Raw genomic sequence first — 22,838 nt, forward strand, 5'->3', positions numbered from 1 at the left:
CGTGTATGTTTCAACATATTTGGACAGTCAGAAATAAATAATATTAGACATATTGTCTATTGACAACACTCTTTTATAATTTTTATAGCTGCTGGATGACGTGAGAGACTGATTAAAACAAATGGATGCGTTTTGGTGTCATTTAATATTTTTTTAGTGACGTTAATTTTTTCACATAGAATATATATTACTAACATATATCCTATATAATAAAAAAATCTTGAAGTATGCATTTTTGTGTCTTGATCACAGTAGTGCAGCCTCCCTCCATTGCACCTTCAGCAAAAAAAGGTGGTCTCAATGTAGATGCGCTGCACGGCTGCTTCTAAAATGCCCATAAAAAGTGGTAGATGTCACCTGCTTGTTTGAAAACATAGCATAACGCCACAAGTAAATGGGTTATACTTGTATAGCGCTTTTCTACCTTTAAGGTAGGGCTGGGCTATCGATATACTCGATATATCGCGGGTTAGTCTCTGTGCGATATAGAAAATAACTATATCGTGATATTCGAGTATATGTTCTCACGCAGTTGCTTTTAGCTGCTGGCATTACACTACAGGCTCTTCCCACTCCTTCTTGTGTCTCCTTCTCACAGAGAAGCAAGCGCATCTTCTTACATACGTCACATACTGTCACGTCATACGTCACATACGTATACGCCCTCGCGGAGCAGAGAGGTAGCAGCATAGGTAACGTTAGCTGTGATGCTAGCGTAGTGGTGCGAGCGGTAATACGAGAGAAAGAAGGTGCGAATCTGGTAACAAATGAAGGAAGAATTAATTCCCAAGAAAAACAGCACAGAGTCCATCGTCTGGCGGTGGTTTGGCTTCAAGTGGGAATATGTCGAACAGACAATCGTAATTTGTCAAGTGTGGGGCAAAAGTGTTGCTACAAAAAGTAGCATTACTGCTAATATGTAGCATCATTTGAAAAGTCATCTGCTAGAGAATGAGGAGTGCATACTCCGCATGTCAACATCTCCATTCGGTGCCACACGCCAACACCATCAAAATGCAGAGGCAAACATTTCCAGATCAACACCGTATGTTTGTTTTAAACTATTGTAGTGGCGTTCTGTACAGAAAGTGCACTTTAATTTAGTGTTGTTTTGATATGTCATTTTAGTGACACGCACAAAAGTGCACTAATAGCTTGTTTTAAAATGTCTCTGACAATCTTGCACTTTCTGTTTTGGAAATGACATGAATGTTTGTGCCACTGCTTAATAACTGTTTAATAAATACATTTTTGGTCAATTCACTTAGTTGTGATTTCCCTCTCTGCATGAAAGTTTAAAATGAGCATATATTAATGCAGTATGAAGAAGAATGTTTTAATGTAGACACATAGAATCATCATACTGCTGTGATTATATGCATCAAGTGTTCATTCAAGGCTAAGGCAAAATATTGAGATATATATCGTGTATTGCGATATGGCCTAAAAATATCGAGATATTAAAAAAAGGCCATATCGCCCAGCCCTACTTCAGGTACTCAAAGCGCTTTGACACTATTTCCACATTCACCCATTCACACACATATTCACACACTGATGGTTAGAGCTGCCATGCAAGGCCCTAACCACGACCTATCATGAGCAAGGGGAAGTGTCTTGCTCAAGGACACAACGGACATGACGAGATTGGTAGAAGGTGAGGATCGAACCAGGAACCCTCAGGTTGCTGACACAGCCACTCTTCCAACCGCGCCACGCCGTCCCCAGTAGGTGCATAATAACATGGAAGTGTAATAAATGAGTGTGTCTCTGTGGTGATGCTCCGTGTAGTACATGCAACATCCTCATTTAAATAAGGCGGTCTGCACCACTTTTGAATTGCACACGCAGTCTTAGTAACTTACACATAAGACACCCACTAATAGTACATGCACACTCTTTTATAGATTGCACTCGCTGTTTAGCACAAGGTATTTGGCTCTTAGTAAATCAGGTCCTTAGTGCTTCACTCGAGCTGGATCTGCTTATCATTCAGGTTCTAAAAGTTGTAGCTCATGGACTTTTTGCAAACATTTAATGGAAGCTGCTATAAACACAAAAACCAAAAGGAGGAAATAATGAATGAAAAACATAGATGTCTTGCGACAACTGGCAAGGCTGCACTGGGAGACTGCTGAGTGATGAGGAGCAGGTGATCAGGAGACACAGGGTTGTTTGCAAAGACAGCTGCTGGTCAGGTGAAGGAACATTCTGGGATGGGAGGAGAATCTCATATGATTCAAATGAAAAAGAAAACAGTAAATGTCACAATTCAAACATATGTCTTATTTTAAAATAACATAAAAATAGGATTTAAATACTATTGTATTCTAATGATTGGTCTTCACCCACTCTTTGACAGGGACTGATTCAGAACTGGGCCATCATGATCCCAGTGAACCTTCTGGTCACTCTTTGGCAGATCAGCTTAATACCAGGTAAGACAGACAACACTATCCAAGACTCAGTGCAGTGGAACCTCTAAAGTCAAATATAGTGGTACCAAAGTGGAAATCAGAATTTTTACCATAAGAAAAAAGTCTAAATAGAAATCAATTTCACCCATTTGATTATGAATGTAAAGTATAGATGATCATTTAACATTTATTTGATCTTAATTTAAGTTTGTTTTTGCAAAGACTGCGATGAGTGAATGGGAGAGGTAGTGTTTGTCATCTTTATCAAAGTGCAGTGGGGCGGTATAGCTCGGTTGGTAGAGTGGCCGTGCCAGCAACTTGAGGGTTCCAGGTTCGATCCTCGCTTCCATCCTAGTCACTGCCGTTGTGTCCTTGGGCAAGACACTTTACCCACCTGCTACCAGTGCCACCCACACTGGTTTAAATGTAACTTAGATATTGGGTTTTACTATGTAAAAGCGCTTTGATTCACTAGAGAAAAGCGCTATATAATTCACTTCAAAAAGTCGCAAGTGCTAACTAGGTAGCTTATTTTGAATCCGTACTCAATACTAAAAGTATTTTAGGTGAGACTTTTTGTCTGGCTTGATTGAACTGCAGATTGAACCAGTGATGACATCATAGAGGGGTGACAGAGCTTGGGGAGAATGACTTCCTAGTATGGAGTTGAGAGCAGGCTAACACGGACACTTTACCAACACAGGTGGACTCAGACAGTTTAGTAATACCACAACAACACCTGGGATTCTTTATCTAGGCATTTGATTTCCGCGGAATGATACGCAAGTTTACAGACTACTTTGTTACGTATGATAACCGAGATGGTATTACTGGGGAAAACGTTTGGGGGAAATATTATTTGAAAACTGATTACATGCTACTCATTACAATTGTACATGGTAACTTTCAACAACTCCAAATTTGGTCATCAAAAACTAGAGAATAGAATAGAATAGAATTGACTTTATTGTCATTATATTTGCATATAATGAGATTAAGGTCTCCAATTTAAGGTGCGGTAGTGGTAACAAATATGGGATAAATATGCATTACACAAGAAGTATTAAAGATAAAACTAAGAATTGAAATAAATAGACTACTATCCAATAAAAATAATAAGCGATCCTGTAGAATATACAAAACAATATACTGTACAATATACAGAACAAGACAAGAGTACCGGAGTGATAACAATCAGTGTCGGATGTATTGCACTCGAAGGGTAATATTGCACAGTAGGGTATTAGGGTATGATATTGTATAGGGCTGAATTATTTATTATAAGTTAGAGTTCAAGATGGTGACAGCTCTGGGAAAGAAGCTGTCTCTGAGCCTGTTTGTTCTGGCTCTGATGCACCTGTAGCGCCTGCCCGATGGTAGCAGGTCGAACAGGTGGAAGCCAGGGTGTGTACTGTCCTTGGTGATGTTTTTTGCTCTGTTGAGGCAACGGGAGTTGTATAAAACTACAACTAATATGCACGTTACAATCAAACACCTGGGGCCTCATGTATTAAGCGTTGGTACGCACAAAAACCTGGCGTACACACTTTTTCCAGGGAATATTGAGATGTATCAAGAGTGAACTCAACGTAGAAATGTGCCGTGCCTCACGCACATTTTTACATACTGTGGATATTTTGGCAACACACAGAGGTGAGGCTGGGTAACTGTTTAAATAAAGAAATGTCAAACAATTACTCCTCAGAATGATTGATGTGCACATCAGAGACCGGTATACCGTACAACCCTAATTCAAACACGGAGTTACTGTTCAAACTGTGTGTAATGTTACAGTGGCCAAAAATATTAAATATACTTGCTAAATAAAACCCATGTCTTGTTTTTTATGAATACGTAGGCCTACTAAGCTACTAAGCTAATGTTGGTCATTATGGTGGTACTTGGATAGCCAAGTATTTTCTGAGGTGGTACTTGGTGAAGAAAGTTTGAGAACCACTATTCTAAGCAATAGCATGGTTAGAAACAGACTAAAAGCTGGCATTGTTTGCAATTTTGTCCTAATGTTAATCCCTGTGATGCACATTGAGCATACTGTAAGTGCCCCCTAAATTATGTATCTCGTTTTTTCAGTATCATTACGAGTCAGTGGTTAAAGTTAGTAACCTTGCTGTTTTTCTGGTTAAACTGCATCTTAAAATCTTTCAAACAAGCCCTTGATTGTCTCTGTTAACAAAATATAACCATGTTAAAAACATGTGCGTAAAGTGTGAAATACTAAACCACACCTTTTCCCTCAAGCATTTACTGCTGCACTAACTTGCAACAATAGCGGAATACAGTACTTTTTACAATGTCGCTCAAATTCTTCTTTTTAACCATTTTGCTCATTATCGTTGTGTTTTCTGACTGTGGACATTACGGCATCTCAGGCACATGACTAATTTAAATATGATTTGTGTATTTAAATGGGGGCGTAGACAGAGAGTGGCCCAACCACTCCAACATATGCGCACAATTCCACATTGATTGGGATGTACAAAATAAATGTTCCTAGATTAATGTGTGCCCACACTATCTGTATTTGTTTGTGCATACCACGTTTTTCTGGATTTGAGCGTACACCATTTTTTAGTAGGAAGTCTCAAGACATGAGGTCCCAGGTGTGTAATAAGGAGGCCTCATCAATACACAGACTGGCACATTCAATTTAAAGGGGCACTGCACTTGTTTGGAATTTTGCCTATCGTTCACAATCATTATGAAAGACATGACGACGGATGGATATTTTTGCCCCTTTTTGATTCCTCGTTTCCTTGCTCCTCAAACTTTATTCTAAATCATAAATGATACCTTTTACCTTGATAGTAGAAGGACAAACACGTAATCCGACGAGTTGGTACACTTTAACAGCCAATTTAGACCCGGTAATGGCGAAAATAACACAACGCTTGGTTCCACACCTCTTTTCTTTGCGAGGATTATGAGTCATACTTTATATGGAAATACAGGGTACATGAACATCCCAGCAGTCAGCGTGCTAATGACAAACTATTTATAGCGGCGCCATGATCACAAGCTTGTGTGCAATTTCGACATGATCCATGATGTTTCCTCCTTTCCTTGCTCCCTGCAAGTTCATTCTTGATAACAAATCATACCTCTCACCTGGATGTAAGAAGGCTGAGGACGTATTCCGACAAGCCGGTACACTTTGACAGACTCATATCCAGTAATGGCAGGAACGACACGAAAAGACCCTTGGTTCCACCCCCCTTTTCTTCATGTGGATTATGAGTATTCTTTAACTAAATGGGAATATATGAATATCCCAGCAGTTGACATCCTAATGACAGTAGACCTTGCACAGTAAGTGATGTTTTATTATGTTTGTTGGCTCTCATGAAGTCTGCAGTGAGTAATATACAGTGATGCTGTTAAAAAAAAAAGAAGCAAACTTGGTGATGCGATTTTGAAATAATGTGCCGCATATGCTTAAAATGGTCAAAATGCGTTAATATTAAATGTTATTATAAATTATAAGTGCCTGTTACTACACTACATCTATTTTCATATCATGTAAATAAAACTTTAATGGAGGTGTTTGGGTGTTTTTTAAGGGCTTTATAGGCTGAATTGTGAGCGGGCTTTTGATCGCATTTATTTAATATTTAGAATGCATAAAAATACATCCATCGTCATGTCTTTCATAATGATTGTGAACGATAGGCAAAATTCCCCAAAAAATGCAATGGCAATGGCAAATCCTATAGTCTATAGCAGGGGTCGGAAACCTTTTTGGCTGAGAGAGCCATGAAAGCCAAATATTTTAAAATGTATTTCCGTGAGAGCCATATAATATTTTTTAACACTGAATACAACTAAATGCGTGCATTTTTAAGTAAGACCAACATTTTTAGAGTATAATAAGTCTCTTATTCTTTTTAATAACACTGTTATTCTGAATCTAACCAATAATAAATAAAATACTTCAAAACGGATGAATGGATAAAAATGCATGAGAATGTTTTATATTTTGAACGTTATTTTTAACACTGTGATTACCAGCAGAATTATTCATTACTTATCGTGTCAATGTCCGCTAATATTTATCTGAGAGCCAGATGCAGTCATCAAAAGAGCCACATCTGGCTCGAGAGCCATAGGTTCCCTACCCCTGGTCTATAGCAACACACCCAGGACAAACTGAAATGAATGCATTCTTTCAAATTAGACTCAGAAGTGTAAGAAAACAAAAAAATAACAACTGGACAGCACAGTAATTATGACCAGGTCAGTGTTAAATGTTAAATAAATAATCATTTATTACTAAACAAATGAACATTGATTACCACGTGAACACACACAAAAGTAGCGCAAATTGGTACCTTTTGAGTACTGGTATTGAGTCCTAGGTACTGGGAATTGGAACAGTTCAAGTGTGAAAGGCACTCATCCTTACAAAAGTAAAATAAATGAATTTATCTGATGGCTTGCTGGTGATATCGGCTGCCAGCAGTGAGACCAAGGCCAGTGTAACAATTGATGAGTAGGTTACATGAGACCCCAGAATGTCCATTGTCTATTTTCACTATTTTCTATTTGAAAAATTGTGGTCTGTGTTCAGTGATTTAAGTTCCACTGGTCTGTGTTAAAAGGCTAATGTTTGGCTATGCTATGATTTATGGCCATACTGTATTTCTGCAACACGAGCATGTTCCTAAAGAAGGGTGTGTGACCTTGTGGACCCCTTAGTCTGCTCACTGAAATATTCAATAAGATAAAGAAGAAGCCTCAACATTTATTTCAATGAACATTCCCTGTGACATTTGATTTTTTTTAAAGAATGTCTATTGGTTCTGGGAGAGAATTTCACCTTCTACACATTTTTTTTGAGATGGCAATGGTTTTCTACTACAAACATGTATGAAGGTGTTCTAAAAGTACAGTTGTCTGCTTGTATGTTTGGGGTACCTCCTATCTGCACATGGTTTGTTTGGGTTTGTCCGTGTCTTGTACAATAATAGATAGTACACTCATCTTAACCTGAAAGCACATTAAGCACATACTTGACCTCAATTTGTCATGTAGAGTACAGTTTTTCGAGTTTAACTCAATGACTTTGTTTGAATAATAGTTTTGTGACGATCTGTCACATCATGTCTTATTTCTCCTTCATTTGTGTTTATTTCTTGTGTAGCGCTTTTATTTTTCGTTCCTTTTCCTGCATGTCTCTCTGAGCGCTTTTTTCCCTCACCTGCCGCTGATTGGCAGCCTGGCCACAGCTGGTAGTGGTTGTCAATCAGCTGCCTTCTATAAATGCCTGCCTTGCCCTTTCATTAGGGCTTGAGGATTGTTTCTGTTACTGACTGTTAGCTGCATGCTGTGTGCATGACTGCTCATCCTGTGTTGAATATAATTAAATAATTGTCTTACCTGCACATCATCCTCCTGTCTCTTGCATCTTGGGGTCACAACTACCACAGCCATGCGAGTATGTCACAAGTTTAGTGCAACGTCCTAAATTGTCACTCATTTTACAGGAGCAAGTGTAATAATCATAATCAAATCATTAACAGTACACGTGTCGCTCAAATCTATCCATTAATTTTCGGGGCCGAAAGGTGAACGCACAAGACTCATATCCAGTAATTATAACAGGGGGACTGTCAATGAGCATTGAACAGGCTGACAATCACAGAAATTAATGCCAGAATAAACACAACTTCTTTGCTAGAAGAAATGAAAACAAAAATCTGTTTTAAATGCATAGGGTCTGATCTACGAGGGGTGTAACGGTACACAAAAATTTTGGTTTGGTACGTACCTCGGTTCAGAGGTCACGGTTCGGTTCATTTTCGGTACAGTAAGAAAACAACAAAATATACATTTTTTTGGTTATTTATTTACCAAATTTGTAAACAATGGCTTTATCGTTTTAACAATGGGAACACTATAATAATTCTGCCCACGTTAATCAACATTAAACTGCCTCAAGTTGTTGCTCAGATTAAATAAAATGACAAAACTTTTCTTCTACATATAAAAAGTGCAACATTAAACAGTTTCAAGTCAACTCATCATGCTTAATTTATTACAGCATTTGGGAAGCCTGTAGTTGATTTTTATTATGTAAATGTTATATTTGTATCAACATGTGATAGCAGGGACCCTGCCATTCAAAACTAGGCTGCTGCATTACTAATGATAAATGTAACTATAGCTGAAAAAATGGTACAATAGCAATAGGAGAGACTATTCATCCCTGAACACCATGGAGTTCATGTAAGCTTAATGATGCAGTTACATTATTATATCAACTATCAGAGACATAAACTCTTCATTTAACATAATGTCCTGCTTCAACACAGCTCAATCAACACAGAAAAAGAGTGTATTATAAAAAACTACAACTGCGTGCGTGCTGATTTGCATCTTTATTTAGCACGTCCGAAATGTCTACTTATTCTTGTTAACATATATGGACTGTCAAAAATACAAATATTATACATATTGCCTATTCAGCTATATCATTTTATAACTTTATAGCTGCTGAATGACTTAAGGGGCTGATTAAAACAAGGTCAATTGATGTGTTTTTGTTAATGATGATTGTTTTTATATATAAATGAAACAAACTTTTTGCAATATGCATTTTCCTGCAACTGGAACATTCCAACGCACTCATGCAGTTAGTGCCAGCGACTCCCAGGACGGCCTTTCCGCGTGCTAAAAAATGTGTTCCATTGTAAATACACTGCAGGGCTGCCTCTAAAATACCCAGAAAAAGTGGTATATGTTTTCTACATGTTTCAAAATATAGCAAAACGCAACAGGTAGGAGCATGAAAATATGGACATGCAATAAATTAGTGTTTCCATGGTGAAAGTCGCATAGTACATGCAAAACATCATCTTAATAGGTTGGTATGCACTAGTTATCAATGCAGTCTTAGTCGACCACTCGCAACACACCCACTAATAGGACACCCGATTTTATGTTTTGCACACGCTGTGTAGGGCGTGGTATTTGGCCTATAGACTTTTTCTTTAACCGAATGGGAATTTGGTACGCCTCTGTACAATATCGAAGCCATCGTTCCAAAAATCAGAACCCAAATATATTTACTGTTACATGCCTAGTATTTAGAGTAGGATTGGATAACGAAATTCAGTTCCATAATGGCACTGGTCCTTACGTTAATGCTATTAACCAAACCGAAAATTAAATAGCCATTTCTTAATTTCGGTGCTAAACAGACAATAGCTATCATCAACACAAATTGCTGCACTTAAAGAAGTGTAATGTTGGTGAAATAAGAATCAGGCAGTATGACACAAATTAGCCTTTTATTGGCATCCAGAACAGCTGATGGTTTTACAGACAAATGCAATCCACACATTAAAATCTTCCAACACTCTTTTTACACCTCTTCTTCACTCCCAGGCTGGCTCCAACACAGCATGCAAACGTTACTGACCAGTAATAATGTGGTCATTGAAATATTAGTTTGCTAATTTTTTATTGAATTATAGCGCACTATAAATAGGTCGGGAGGTGCATCTTTTTTCTCTGTGTTTTTTAGGTTAAAGAAAGAAAAAAAAGAATTGCAACACAATATCTGATTGGTTGGTTGGTTGAAGTTTAATTCAAACATGTATACAGTTTCAATATGATACATCACATAATTTCTTTTTGTTTTCTTTACAACATGTCCAAAAGGAGTAGGAAGAAAGAACAAATATGTTCTCTTACTGTTCTTAATTTGTACACAATGTACATCCATTCATTTTTAATAAAACAGTTCTCCTCATAAATAGTAAAGTCAGTTATGATTCACTTAATGAGATTAATTATATATTATTTTCAATAAGTTCATGACATTTTTTTTAAATTATTTTCCCTTGTACTTTACAAACACTTGTAGCTTGAACATCCTCTTAAAGTGGATTATGACTTCTTCTCTTTTTCTTTTATTATTGACTTCTTTGCTTAATCCATTCCATAATTTATTTCCACTGATATGCGGAAGGTCTTAAGTGTTGTACATGCATACAAATATGGTAGTTCTAGCAAACACTCTTATTGTAACTTAGACACATCATCAGTGTTGCATCCTGGGTTCATTGGGTGGTTCGGGTCTCACAACAGACACCCTCGCCCAGGTGACCCAACCGGGGAGGGGGGGGATAGTAGGACGAGGACGTATTCTGACAAGTTGGACGAGTTGACAGCCAATTTAGACTCGGCTATGGCGAGAACGACACGAAAAGACGCTGAGTTCCACCCCCCATTTCTTCCTGAGAATTATTAATCTAAACCGGAATATATGAACATCCTAGCAGTCGGCATCCTAATGACGGTAGAACTTGTACAGTAAGTGATGTTTTATTATGTTTGTTGGCTCTCATAAAGTCTGAAGTTGTTAAAAAAAGCAAACGTAGTGACACGTTTTCAAAATTAATGCGACACATATGCTTAAAATGAGCAAAATACGTTAATATTAAATGTTATTATAAATGTGCCTGTTACTAGATTACATATTTACTTACATTATTTATATAAAACCTTAATGGAGGTATTTGGATGTTTTTTAAGGACTTTAAAGGCAGAATTGGGCGTATCCCGTAGGCTTCATTTTAAGCGGACTTTTGATCGCATTTATTTACTATTTAGAATGCATTAAAAATATATATCCGTTGTCATGTCTTTCATTATGATTGTGAATGATAAGCAAAATTCCTGATATGCAGTTCCCCTTTAACTTTAACAACCATATTGCTATTATGATAAACAGTTATAAAAGTAAAATCCACTTGCCGCACTTTTTTGAAATTTTGCCAATCATTCACAATCCTTATGTAAGAAAGGAACACATATGTTTTTCTTTTTTTAATGCATTCTAACTAGTAAATAAATGCGGTTAAAATTATGCTTACAATGGAGCTTATGGGAGCCGCGCAATTCTGTATATAAAACCCTTAAAAAAACATCCAAACACCTCCATTGAGGTTTTATATACATTATGTAAGTATATATGTAATGTAGGAACGGGCACATTTATAGTAATGTTTAATATTTATGTATTTTGATCATTTTAAGCATAGGCGACACATTACTTTCAAAAACGCATCACAACATTCGCTAGTCCACTAGCGGACTATTATTTATGTTTATTTACGAGTTAGAATGCATTAAAAAAAATACATCCGTCGTCATGCTTTTTATAATGAGTGTGAAGGATAGGCAAACTTCCAAAAAAGTGCAGTTCCCCTTTAACATCGGGGAAGGAGCTGACTAAAAAGGAGCACAGACAGTGGGAGAACGGGTGGCATCAGGAGTGGCCGTGTGTGTGTCTTTCAGCCTGTGTTCAGTTCTCAGAGACATGGCAGTGTCAGGCTGACAATCACTCTGCCGTTCAGTCGAATAACGAGAACGAAGCACTTCCTACTGACTTGTGATTGGTCAGACCGTGCCGTGCTCAAGCCCATGATTGAGTATTTATAAGGGTGCGTGGTCTAGGTGTGGTCTGTGCGTGCCAAGCCACGCATATGTCTGCGACCAATTCCAAGTAGATTGCCATGTAACTAAGATATTTGCTTGGATTTGTGCACGCGAACACTGTAATACATCTGAATTTTTACTTGCATACGCCGTTTTTCAGTAGGAAAGTCACACAACTGTTGTTACATGAGGTCCCTGATCCTGTAAATCCTTACCATTACCACCGGGAGCTATTTATCTTTGATCGTTTAATTGTGGGAGGACACTGAGGTGGTACTTTTCTGCGCACAATTCACTGCAGATGTGATTTATAATAAAAAGAGTGCATGGAAATGTGTGCAGCATGTTTTTATAGATCTGAATATATTTTTGCGTACATGATAAAGGTTTGTGCGTATGCAATGTTACTTCTGGAATTCACGCTCAGTTTTATCAATGAGGCCCCAGGTGCGTATGAGGTGTGCTGAGAAGAGACATTATGATGCATTGTGATGGTGATATTATTTACACATAAATAAATTACTGTAAAACACTGATAATAGTAAAAATAATGACCAAAATAATAAGACATGAATGCTTTTGATGATTGTATGCAATGGCTGACAGCACTCATCAAGATGACTTACCCACTGTTGTCTGTTTGACTTTTGTGACCCATTGCAGCAGCATCATGTCAGTGAACCCTCCCAGCAGTAATGACGCTTGCCTCAGCATCGTCCACAGCCTCATGTGCCATCGACAGGGCGGCGAGAACGAGGGCTTCGCTAAGCGGGCCATTGAGAGCCTAGTCAAGAAACTGAAGGAAAAGAAGGACGAGTTGGACTCGCTCATCACTGCCATCACCACCAACGGCGTCCACCCCAGCAAGTGTGTCACCATCCAAAGAACGCTGGATGGACGTTTGCAGGTCAGTTTTTCAAGGCAGCTGCCTTGCTTGTTTTGCGTGTGGGTTGTCCTGTATAACTTGTTGTCAGCTTCCTTATGAACTAGCTTGTCTGTTGATTTTTGAAGAACAGTGTTAATTACAATGACTAATAATTTTCATCTTAGTTATCGTCAACAACCTATTTTCCCCTGACGAAAATAAGATAACTAATCAAAACAAATGCAGGTTGACTAAAATGGTGACAAGATTAACTGCCATTTTACTCAAAGAATACAATTGAGAAGAAAATGTTGACAAAATGTTAATCCAGTCATATTTAATATTGTCTTGCAGATGGGTGTGACAAATTTGGAATAAACCCAATCACAGTTCTTTAAAGGGGAACATTATCACAATTTCAGAATGGTTAAAACCATTACAAATCAGTTCCCAGTGGCTTATTATATTTTTCGAAGTTTTTTTCAAAATTTTACCCATCACGCAATATCCCTAAAAAAAGCTTCAAAGTGCCTGATTTTAACCATCGTTATAAACACCCGTCCATTTTCCTGTGACGTCACATAGTGAAGCCAACACAAACAAACATGGTGGAAAGAACAGCAAGCTATAGCGACATTAGCTCGGATTCAGACTCGGATTTCAGCGGCTTAAGCGATTCAACAGATTACGAATGTATTGAAACGGATAGTTGTAGTGTGGAGGCAGGTAGCGAAAACGAAATTGAAGAAGAAACTGAAGCTATTGAGCCATATCGGTTTGAACCGTATGCAAGCGAAACCGACGAAAACGACACGACAGCCAGCGACACGGGAGAAAGCGAGGACGAATTCGGCGATCGCCTTCTAACCAACGATTGGTATGTGTTTGTTTGGCATTAAAGGAAACTAACAACTATGAACTAGGTTTACAGCATATGAAATACATTTGGCAACAACATGCACTTTGAGAGTGCAGACAGCCCAATTTTCATCAATTAATGTATTCTGTAGACATACCCTCATCCGCGCTCTTTTCCTGAAAGCTGATCTGTCCAGTTTTGGAGTTGATGTCAGCAGGCCAGGAAAGCTAGGGTCGATAGTGGGTTTAGCTCGCTCGTCTGCGGGAACAAACTGCCGCCATTGCTTGCCGTGCTACCGAGGTCCTTTGTCCCTGAATTGCTCACACACTCCGGCAAATTCAATGGGGGTCTGGCGGAAGATTTCTTTGACTTTATTGTTGGAAATGCATCTGCTTTGAGTGTCGCAGGATATCCACACATTCTTGCCATCTCTGTCGTAGCATAGCTTTCGTCGGTAAAGTGTGCGGAACAAACGTCCAATTTCTTGCCACTTTCGCATCTTTGGGCCACTGGTGCAACTTGAATCCGTCCCTGTTCGTGTTGTTACACCCTCCGACAACACACCGACGAGGCATGATGTCTCCAAGGTACGGAAAACAGTCGAAAAAACGGAAAATAACAGAGCTTGACTCGGTGTTTGAGAAAATGGCGGATTGCTTCCCGATGTGACGCCACGTTGTGACGTCATCGCTCCGAGAGCGAATATTAGAAAGGCGTTTAATTTGCCAAAATTCACCCATTTAGAGTTCGGAAATCGGTTAAAAAAAAATATGGTCTTTTTTCTGCAACATCAAGGTATATATTGACGCTTACATAGGTCTGGTGATAATGTTCCCCTTTAACAGCGTACATATGAAAGAGGGGCTGGGAGTTAGTAACAAAGGAGAGCCAATCAGTGCGATAAGAAATTAGATTTTTCTCGCCATGAAAACAAAAATGTATGGATTTAACATATTCCACTTCGTAATATGTGTACTCCTGGGAGAAAGTGAAGAGAACACATTCCATTTTTGACGCTTGCTGCCATCAGCACGCAAGTCATTGTGACATCTACACAACTGTAAGTTAAAGCTAATTCTACCGTATTACCATATTTTTCAGACTGTAAGACACACTTAAAATCCTTTAATTTTCTCAAAAATAGACAGTACGCCTTACATATGTGTTATATATATGGTGTAATGATAAGTGTGACCAGTAGATGGCAGTCACACATAATATATACATGTGGACTGCAGGTTGATGCCTGTTCCATAAAGAACGTTAGCAAGTACCTGTAAGCAAGCAAAACCAACACTTTGATGTTTCATTGAGAATACAGAACATTACACACTGTCAAATGTTTTAGTATGATTAGTAAGCTACAAAGATGCACCGCTTGATGAATTGTTGGAGCATCACGGCGACCCTAATCAGACGTACTGTGCTTTTACATTCGGGTATTATTATGGTGTGTGTGTATAAGGACTCTAAAATGGCACCTATTCGGAGACAAGTTATCTATTTGTTTCACTCTATTATGCAGATCCAACTTCTCTTCATGGTACCTGCTGTTGTGTATTTGGGATCTGTATAAGTCACGAAAATGTTCATTGTAGTCCGCGCCGTAGTCAATAAGCTCCTTCTTTTTTTCCATCCTCTTTTTGTGGGGCATTCATCTTCCGCTGTTGCCATTTCTTTTATTTTTTTATTTACATTTTTTGTCCTGTCCAGCTTATCAGGCAAATCATATTGTTGATGTAGATGTCGTTGCCATTCCTAATACAAAGTTGTGTACAGTTTTAACTTATATCTGTCAGCAGACTCGCTATGGAAGCGCTACAAAATACAACAAAAAATGACAGGGAGAAGACGGTGTTGAAGTGGAGCCATATAAATAAGATCACCCACAAAACGGCGCATCCTGAAGAGACGGTCAAAAGCAGCTTGAAGTTGGTCTGTAAAACATAATATCTGCAATATTTTGGCCAAAGAACCACAATTACATGTTATGTAAACCGCAAGGAAGTGTTTTCAATGTAGAAAAAACATTACAAAATGACCCCTTCAATGCGCCTTATTAGAATAGAATAAAATAGAATAGAAAGTACTTTATTGATCCCTGGGGGAAATTCAGCAAGGCGGTATACCGGTATTATAATTAATACCGGTATATTTTAGAAAGAGATATATATTTGAGATAATACCGCAATACCGGTATCTTTTTATGTGCCTTTGTTACGGCCGTTTGCTCTTCTCTGCGCCTGACAGTCCAAGCACAGGGCATTCCTTTTGGCTCAACCACGCTCCTTGCATGTTTACGTACGCTTCTCTGACGCAACACAACAAACTTTTCAAAAGAATATGGCGGCTCGCCGGCTCTGGTGCCGACTTCTCGACTCCTGAGTGACACAATTCTTTGGTCACCAACTGTATTTGGCTATTGGTGAAGGACTACAGCTTTATTTATTCATACACCAATTTGCTTGAGAACCTATATTTCTCCTTGTAGCAACTTTATCACTAAACTCATCTGTTCATGTTGTTCACTTCATTAGCGGTTTAGCACAGAAGCTAGCGATGGCTCTTCTTTGTATGCTGCTAGGTGAGTCAAATGTTTAGCTACTCCTCGGCTTGAAAGTGCCTTTCCCAATAGCCCGTGCGGACCAACCTAGTGCAACAGCTGGGTGGCTGAAGAGTACCGTAGTTCAAACTGAACAGTTAGCGGCCTTCATCGCAGTGAGCGAGTAGAAAGAAGGTCCATCCATCCCACAAGCGTGAGGCAATAAGCCTAACCTTAATGAACAAAATGAACGAAAACTGCTTTGAAATAGTAACGGCCTTTAAAAGGATAAACAACTGTAAGTACTGTAAGTTACTACTTAAAACAAACATAATCTGAGTGCTCTCAACACTGATTATCTAGCTGTAAAAAATACTTAGGCAACATTAAGCACTTTGCACGTTTTGTTTAAGATATGTAGCGTATATCGCCATTCGGCCTAAAAATACCGGGATATCAGATATCGGCCATCCCTCGCGCCTAACGGTAAAAAAATATGGTACTTTTTTACAAAAAAAAATATAAACTAATTTTTTCTGCCTCAATAAATTGTTAATTTGATGGTAAACCAAAAGCATAACAACTTTTAATATGGTCAAATTGCTTACGTCAAACGTGCAGCAAAAAGAGATAGTTAAAGCAGTGTTAGAAGTTGAGTTGAAGAAGTTGCTCCGAGTAAGCGCAAGGAGGATTCTTGTTACACAAACCACAAATTCCTTCACAAAAAGATGGATTTTCCGAAAAAGTACTTTTAATGGAAGCTCTGTGATTACTATTTATGGCAATAGAGGAGACAATGAGACGATAAGTAGTAACAGTAGGTTATAAATGTATGAATGATACAATAGCAATGTTAGCTCAAATTGTTGTGTAGCTCGCTTAGCCTTTCAATATAAGACAATATAAGACAATAGCGTCACGTCCTCCGGCAAAATAATGACTGATTTTCCAAAAAAATACTTTTAATTGGACCATTGCCTACTGTGTTTGGCAATGGACATCTTGGGTAGTATAAGCCATTATTACATTCGCGATGCAGCTCGTACAGTAAACTAACTGTATATCCTATTGTTTACCAGGTTTCGAATGCAACCGTATGGTATAAGTATTAACATGATTTAAAATAGAAAAGCAATTTATTGTTAATGCGTCCAGGATTAAGCATTGGACAGATAAAGACTCGGTAGAAGTTTAATTTAGCCAGCATATAGTACCAGATTTGCAGCCGGGCTTTCTTACTTTCTCTCCCCCACGTCGTATCCACCTTGAGCTGACAACAAACCACGTGAGCCGCTGGTCTCGCTATATTATCTGGGATGTTGTGTCGTGGTGCAAGTCAAGTAAAAATTAGATGGCTGGTGGCGATCACCAGTTTCCAACTCTGTCTCTCAAAACAAACTGTTTTTAAAAGCAGCCAAAATGTGGCTTGAAGATATGTCATTACAGCAAAATCTATGCAAAAATTTGACCAAAGAACCATGTTATAGAAACCAAAGTGAAGTGTTTTTGGAAAATAGAAAAAAAATCACAATGTCACTATTTTTGGATTTTGCCTTTAGTTCACAATCATTATGAGAGAGAGAAGAACACATACGTATTTTTAAGCATTATAAATTGTAAATAAACGTAAATAAAAGTCCACTTACAATGGAGCCAATGGGAGCCATGACGTTATTGTGTCTATTCTGACCGTAAATCCCAATAAATACCCATCCAAAAAGCGGCAACAATACTTCATTTACATTTCCTGACCTAAATATTAACCAAGTATTAGCGATATTGTTATTGCAGTATAAGCTCTAACGTTAAGGACTTACATTTAACGGTGCATTGATCAGAGACAGGCAACTTCCTTATGCTGGCTGTAGTGGCATTCTCAGATGCTGAGCTGCTTCCTTGCCTCTGAGCTTGTGAGAAATAATTATAGATAAACAAAAATGCCTCTCAACTTTGACAGTAAAATGATGTGGACATAAACTAAGAAGTTGGTAAACTTAGACCCAGAGATGGAGAAAAAGACACACGAAAGACGCTGGTTTGCACTCACCTTTTTTAACCCTTTGCAAGGATTTTGAGTCATTCTTCATTCACCCAAACGGGAATGTATGATAATCTTAGCATACGGCATCCCAGTGACAGCAGACATAGTACAGTAAGTGATAGTTTATTTTGTTTGTTGGCTCTCATGAAGTCTATAAATATTACTTGTTATTATGAATATGTTTGTTACGACAATACATACGGCATATACTTACTTGATGGAGGTGTTTAGAGGTTTTTTAGAGCGCTTTATAGTCGGAATAGAGCAACACGCACAGACTCCAAAAGCAGAATTTTGCTCTCATTTATTTACTAGTTAGAATGCATAAAAAAAGAAAAACGCATGTGTTCTCGTCTTACATAACAATTGGGAATGATAGACAACATTTTTCAAAAGTGCAGTTCCCCTCCTATGCTCTGACTAAATGTATTATAATTTTAGCTGACTAAAAAATGTTGAGTAATTTCGTTGACTAAAACTAAACTAAACTCAAATAAATTTGACTAAAACTAAAATACATTTTTGGCAAAAGACTATGACATAAACTAAATTAAAAACTGCTGTCAAAATAACACTGTAAAAGAAGATGATTTAATCCTAATGGGGTGTATATGATTCTATGTCACTTGTCAGGTGGCAGGGAGGAAAGGTTTTCCCCATGTGATTTATGCACGACTGTGGCGCTGGCCTGACCTTCACAAAAATGAACTGAAGCACGTCAAGTTCTGCCAGTACGCCTTCGACCTCAAGTATGACAACGTGTGTGTAAATCCCTACCATTATGAGAGGGTGGTGTCTCCAGGCATTGGTAGGTTCAAAACATATCACTGGAAATCAAAGCTCTGTGTTTCTCTTGGTAAATTATTATTATTATTTACATTTTTTCTCTCCTTTTTGACAGTTGGTCTTAGTCTTCACAACACAGGTGAGTTTACTTGGCATTTTCTACAAATTTAGAATAACATGATATGTACTCTGAAATATATTTTGGCACTGTTCATGCATGGAGAGTCAAATCCTCAAAAAGGGCAAACATTTGGTCACGTTTCAACTCAATAACTTCGGTTTTATATATTTTGTGTATAAATACTTTATACCAGGCTTGTGCAAATATCTCAATTGTTTTGAAAATGCCTTCCTTCTAAATATGTTTGTTAACAGCACTCAAGACATGAATATATCACCCCTATAGACTTTTTGGATCAAACTTGATTGATCCACAATGAAAATTGTTTGACACACAATCGTTCAATTGTAAAATGATGAAAATCTCAGGAGCTATTATGAATATAAATATAATATTGTGCATGTAAGACTGCTCCATGGATAGACAAACAACAGCATAAAACTACATCTTAACACCCACATACACCGTGGTGGTTTTTGCGATGCTCCACACCATAGTCCGCCTGGGTGGCCAGAAACAGGAACAGACCCAACAAAGTGACTAAGAGAGGCTAGGATGTCCTCGACTGCACACCAGCCCCGGGCCAACGTTTGGTCGGCGCAAATGAGCGAGAATCTGTACAATGAGACCAGCCACGACCCCACAAAGCTTGTCTGTCCTGCCGGAGAGAGAGTGAACTTCCCCTATGCCAACCTCCAGCATACACGGCCCAGCGCTCAACGCCAGCTCCGCAGTTCGGTCCCCTCTGGAACCTCCGGTCTCTCCATGCGGACTCGGTGAGGAGAGCGGTCTCCGGTACAAACAACTGAGCCATGACCAAAAGGCTTCCCTGAAGCAGATCCAAGAGTCTCTTTTACACTCGTTTTACCCAATATTGTAATCAAAATACAAAATAAGACTTGGGGCCTGATCTACTAAGATCTACACGCGCTAAACAGCGTGTGTAAACTATAAAATTGTGTGTACTATTAGTAGGCGTATTGTGTGTGATCTACGAATACTGTGTGTATAATTGATTACAAGTGAAAAAGTGGCACAGACCGCCTTATTTAAGTGAGGTTTTTGCATGTACTTTTGCGGCTTTTGCCATGTAAACACATGCTCCTAAATTTGAGGTTTTGCTATGTTTTGAAACATGGAGCAGACACATACCACTTTTATCTAGGCATTTTAGTAGCAGTCCTGAAGTGTGATCTACAATGTAACCAACTGTTTTAGTGTGATGAAGGTGTGCTCAAGGGAGATGCTGTCACTAGCTGTGACAGTGCGCTCCAGACGCGTGGAAATGCAATCCTTTGCGCACAAGCTTTGTAGATCAGTGTTGCATGTGCCATCAAGTTTGCACTTGTTTTAATAATACACACAAACCTTTCCTAGAGTAGGCCCTTACTATACAGTATTTTAGACACACACAGTTCTTAAACACAACCACTGACCTGTGGAATTACTGCAAGTTGTTCCATGATAATAATGATAATGATCTGCTGTAAAATACAGTGCAGTACCTTAGATTTATTTAAAGTTAATTTAGCCATTCCTGTTATTGAAAATGCTTACTTTATGCCAAAAATATGTAAAATATGCTTAGATATGTATCTTTTTGACTAATAATAGGCCATAGTCAAAAGCAAAATGGCAGTGAACCATAAACATAAAAAAAAAAAAAAAAAACATTTTGAAAAACCACGATAGAGTGAAGCTGCACAATTTGAAGTGGCAATGTCTGACTGTACTATGAGCCTCATGTACACGTTATATGTATCCATCCATCCATCCATTTTATACCGCTTGTCCCTTTCGGGGCTGCGGGGGGTGCTGGATCCTATCTCAGCTGCATTCGGGTGGAAGGCCGGGTACACCCTGGACAAGTCGCCACCTCATCGCAGGGCCAACACAGATAGACAGACAACGTTCACACTCACATTCACACACTATGGCCAATTTAGTGTTGCCAATCAACCTATCCCCAGGTGCTTGTCTTTGGAGGTGGGAGGAAGCCGGAGTACCCGGAGGGAACCCACGCTGTCACGGGGAGAACATGAAAACTCCACACAGAAAAATCCCGAGCCCCAGATTGAACTCAGGACCTTTTGTATTGTGAGGCACATGCACTAAACCCTGTGCCACCATGCAGTTACAGCAAATGTTTCCACCAGCAATTATGTCATGCTTGGTGCTAACATGCTAAGAGATATAATAGAGTTAGCGTTTCAGTCAATTTGTAGATAAAAACCTACAAATTGATGTAGGATGGTAAGTAACGATGAATATCGTTACTTACTGCTATCTGGCTAGGAAGTTAACAGTTAGCCGTTAGCGTGTTAGCAGTTTAACTGTTAGCTTTTTAGCATTCACATGAAATTTGAAATGAAATTGCTCCCTTTAGTTTAAAGTATTATAACTTTCAACTTATTTAAAAATGGTGGAAAAATACGTCATTACAGTGTTTCCTCAATTATTGCAGGAGTCACATTCCAGACCCCCGTGGTAGATGAATTTCCACAAAATGTGGATGCTATTTTATAATTTACATGAATATTGTATGCATTAGGGGAACTACACTTTTTTGGGGGAATTTTGCCTATCGTTCTCAATCTTCATGAATGACAAGACGACGAATGTATTTTTTTAATTGCATTTTAACTTGTAAATAAACGTAAATAAAAGGCCGCTTACAGTGGAGCCAATGCGAGGCCTATTCCGTCCATAAAACCCAATAAAAAAAACAGAAATCGCGAAAATCCTTAAAGGGGAACTGCACTTTTTTTTGGAATGTTGCCTATCGTTCACAATCATTATGAAAAACAAGATGACGGGTGTATTTTTTTTAATACATTCTAACTCATAAACAAACGTAAATAAAAGTCTGCTTACAATGGAGCCAATGTGAGGTGCTCTATTCCGCCCATAAAACCCAGTAAAAAAACATTTAAAAAGCAACAACAATACTCCATTTACATTTTGTGACTTGAATATTAACCAAGTATTAGTGATATTGTTATTATAAGCACTAACGCAGACAATATATTTATAGCGACGCCAGGATCACAATGCCAATGTTGACATGATCGGTTGATCAGCTGCTTTCTCGTTTCATTGTTCATCAAGCTTTATTGTAGTTCATAAATCATACCCGTCACCTATAGATAATAGAAGGACGAGGACGTATTCTAAGAAGTTAGACAGCCAATTTAGAACCGGGAATGGCGAGAACGACACAAAAAAAGGCTTGGTTCAACCCCCCTTTTCTTTGTGAGAATTGTGAGTCATTCTTCATTTAAATGGGAATATATGAACATCCTAGCACTCTGCATCCTAATGACAGCAGACATTGTACAGTAAGTGAAGTTTTTATTATATTTGTTGGTTCTCATGAAGTCTGTAGTGAGTAAGAATCAGTGATGTTGAAAAAAAGTGAACGTTGTGATGCGTTTTTTAAATCAATGCGCAGCGTATGATTAAAATGTTAAAAATATGTAAATATTGAATGGTATTATAAATGTGCCTGTTACTACATTACATATATACTTACATAATTTATGTATAACCTTAATGGAGGTGTTTTGATGTTTTTAAGGGCTTTATAGGCAGAATAGAGCAGCTACCATAGGCTCCATTGTAAGCGGATTTTAATTAATATTTAGAATGCAATTTAAAAAACTACATCGGTCGTCATGTCTTTCATAATGATTGTGAACAATAGGCAAATATGTAAAAAAAAGTTCAGTTCCTCTTTAAAGTCCTT

General features: G+C 38.3%; 1 protein-coding gene across 2 annotated transcripts in view; it reads left to right on the forward strand.

Moving 5' to 3' along the window:
* smad10a (SMAD family member 10a) overlaps nucleotides 1–22,838 on the forward strand; it is a 70,542-nt gene that overhangs the window by 11,705 nt on the left and 35,999 nt on the right. For both annotated transcript variants that reach the window (XM_061966802.1, XM_061966804.1), the window contains exons 2-5: nucleotides 2,363–2,438; nucleotides 12,543–12,786; nucleotides 18,820–18,994; nucleotides 19,088–19,111. In XM_061966802.1, the coding sequence (XP_061822786.1) occupies nucleotides 2,363–2,438; nucleotides 12,543–12,786; nucleotides 18,820–18,994; nucleotides 19,088–19,111 (519 nt within the window). The remainder of the gene's footprint in view (nucleotides 1–2,362; nucleotides 2,439–12,542; nucleotides 12,787–18,819; nucleotides 18,995–19,087; nucleotides 19,112–22,838) is intronic.

Source organism: Nerophis lumbriciformis, linkage group LG11 (assembly GCF_033978685.3).
Source record: "Nerophis lumbriciformis linkage group LG11, RoL_Nlum_v2.1, whole genome shotgun sequence".
Lineage (NCBI taxonomy): Eukaryota > Metazoa > Chordata > Actinopteri > Syngnathiformes > Syngnathidae > Nerophis > Nerophis lumbriciformis.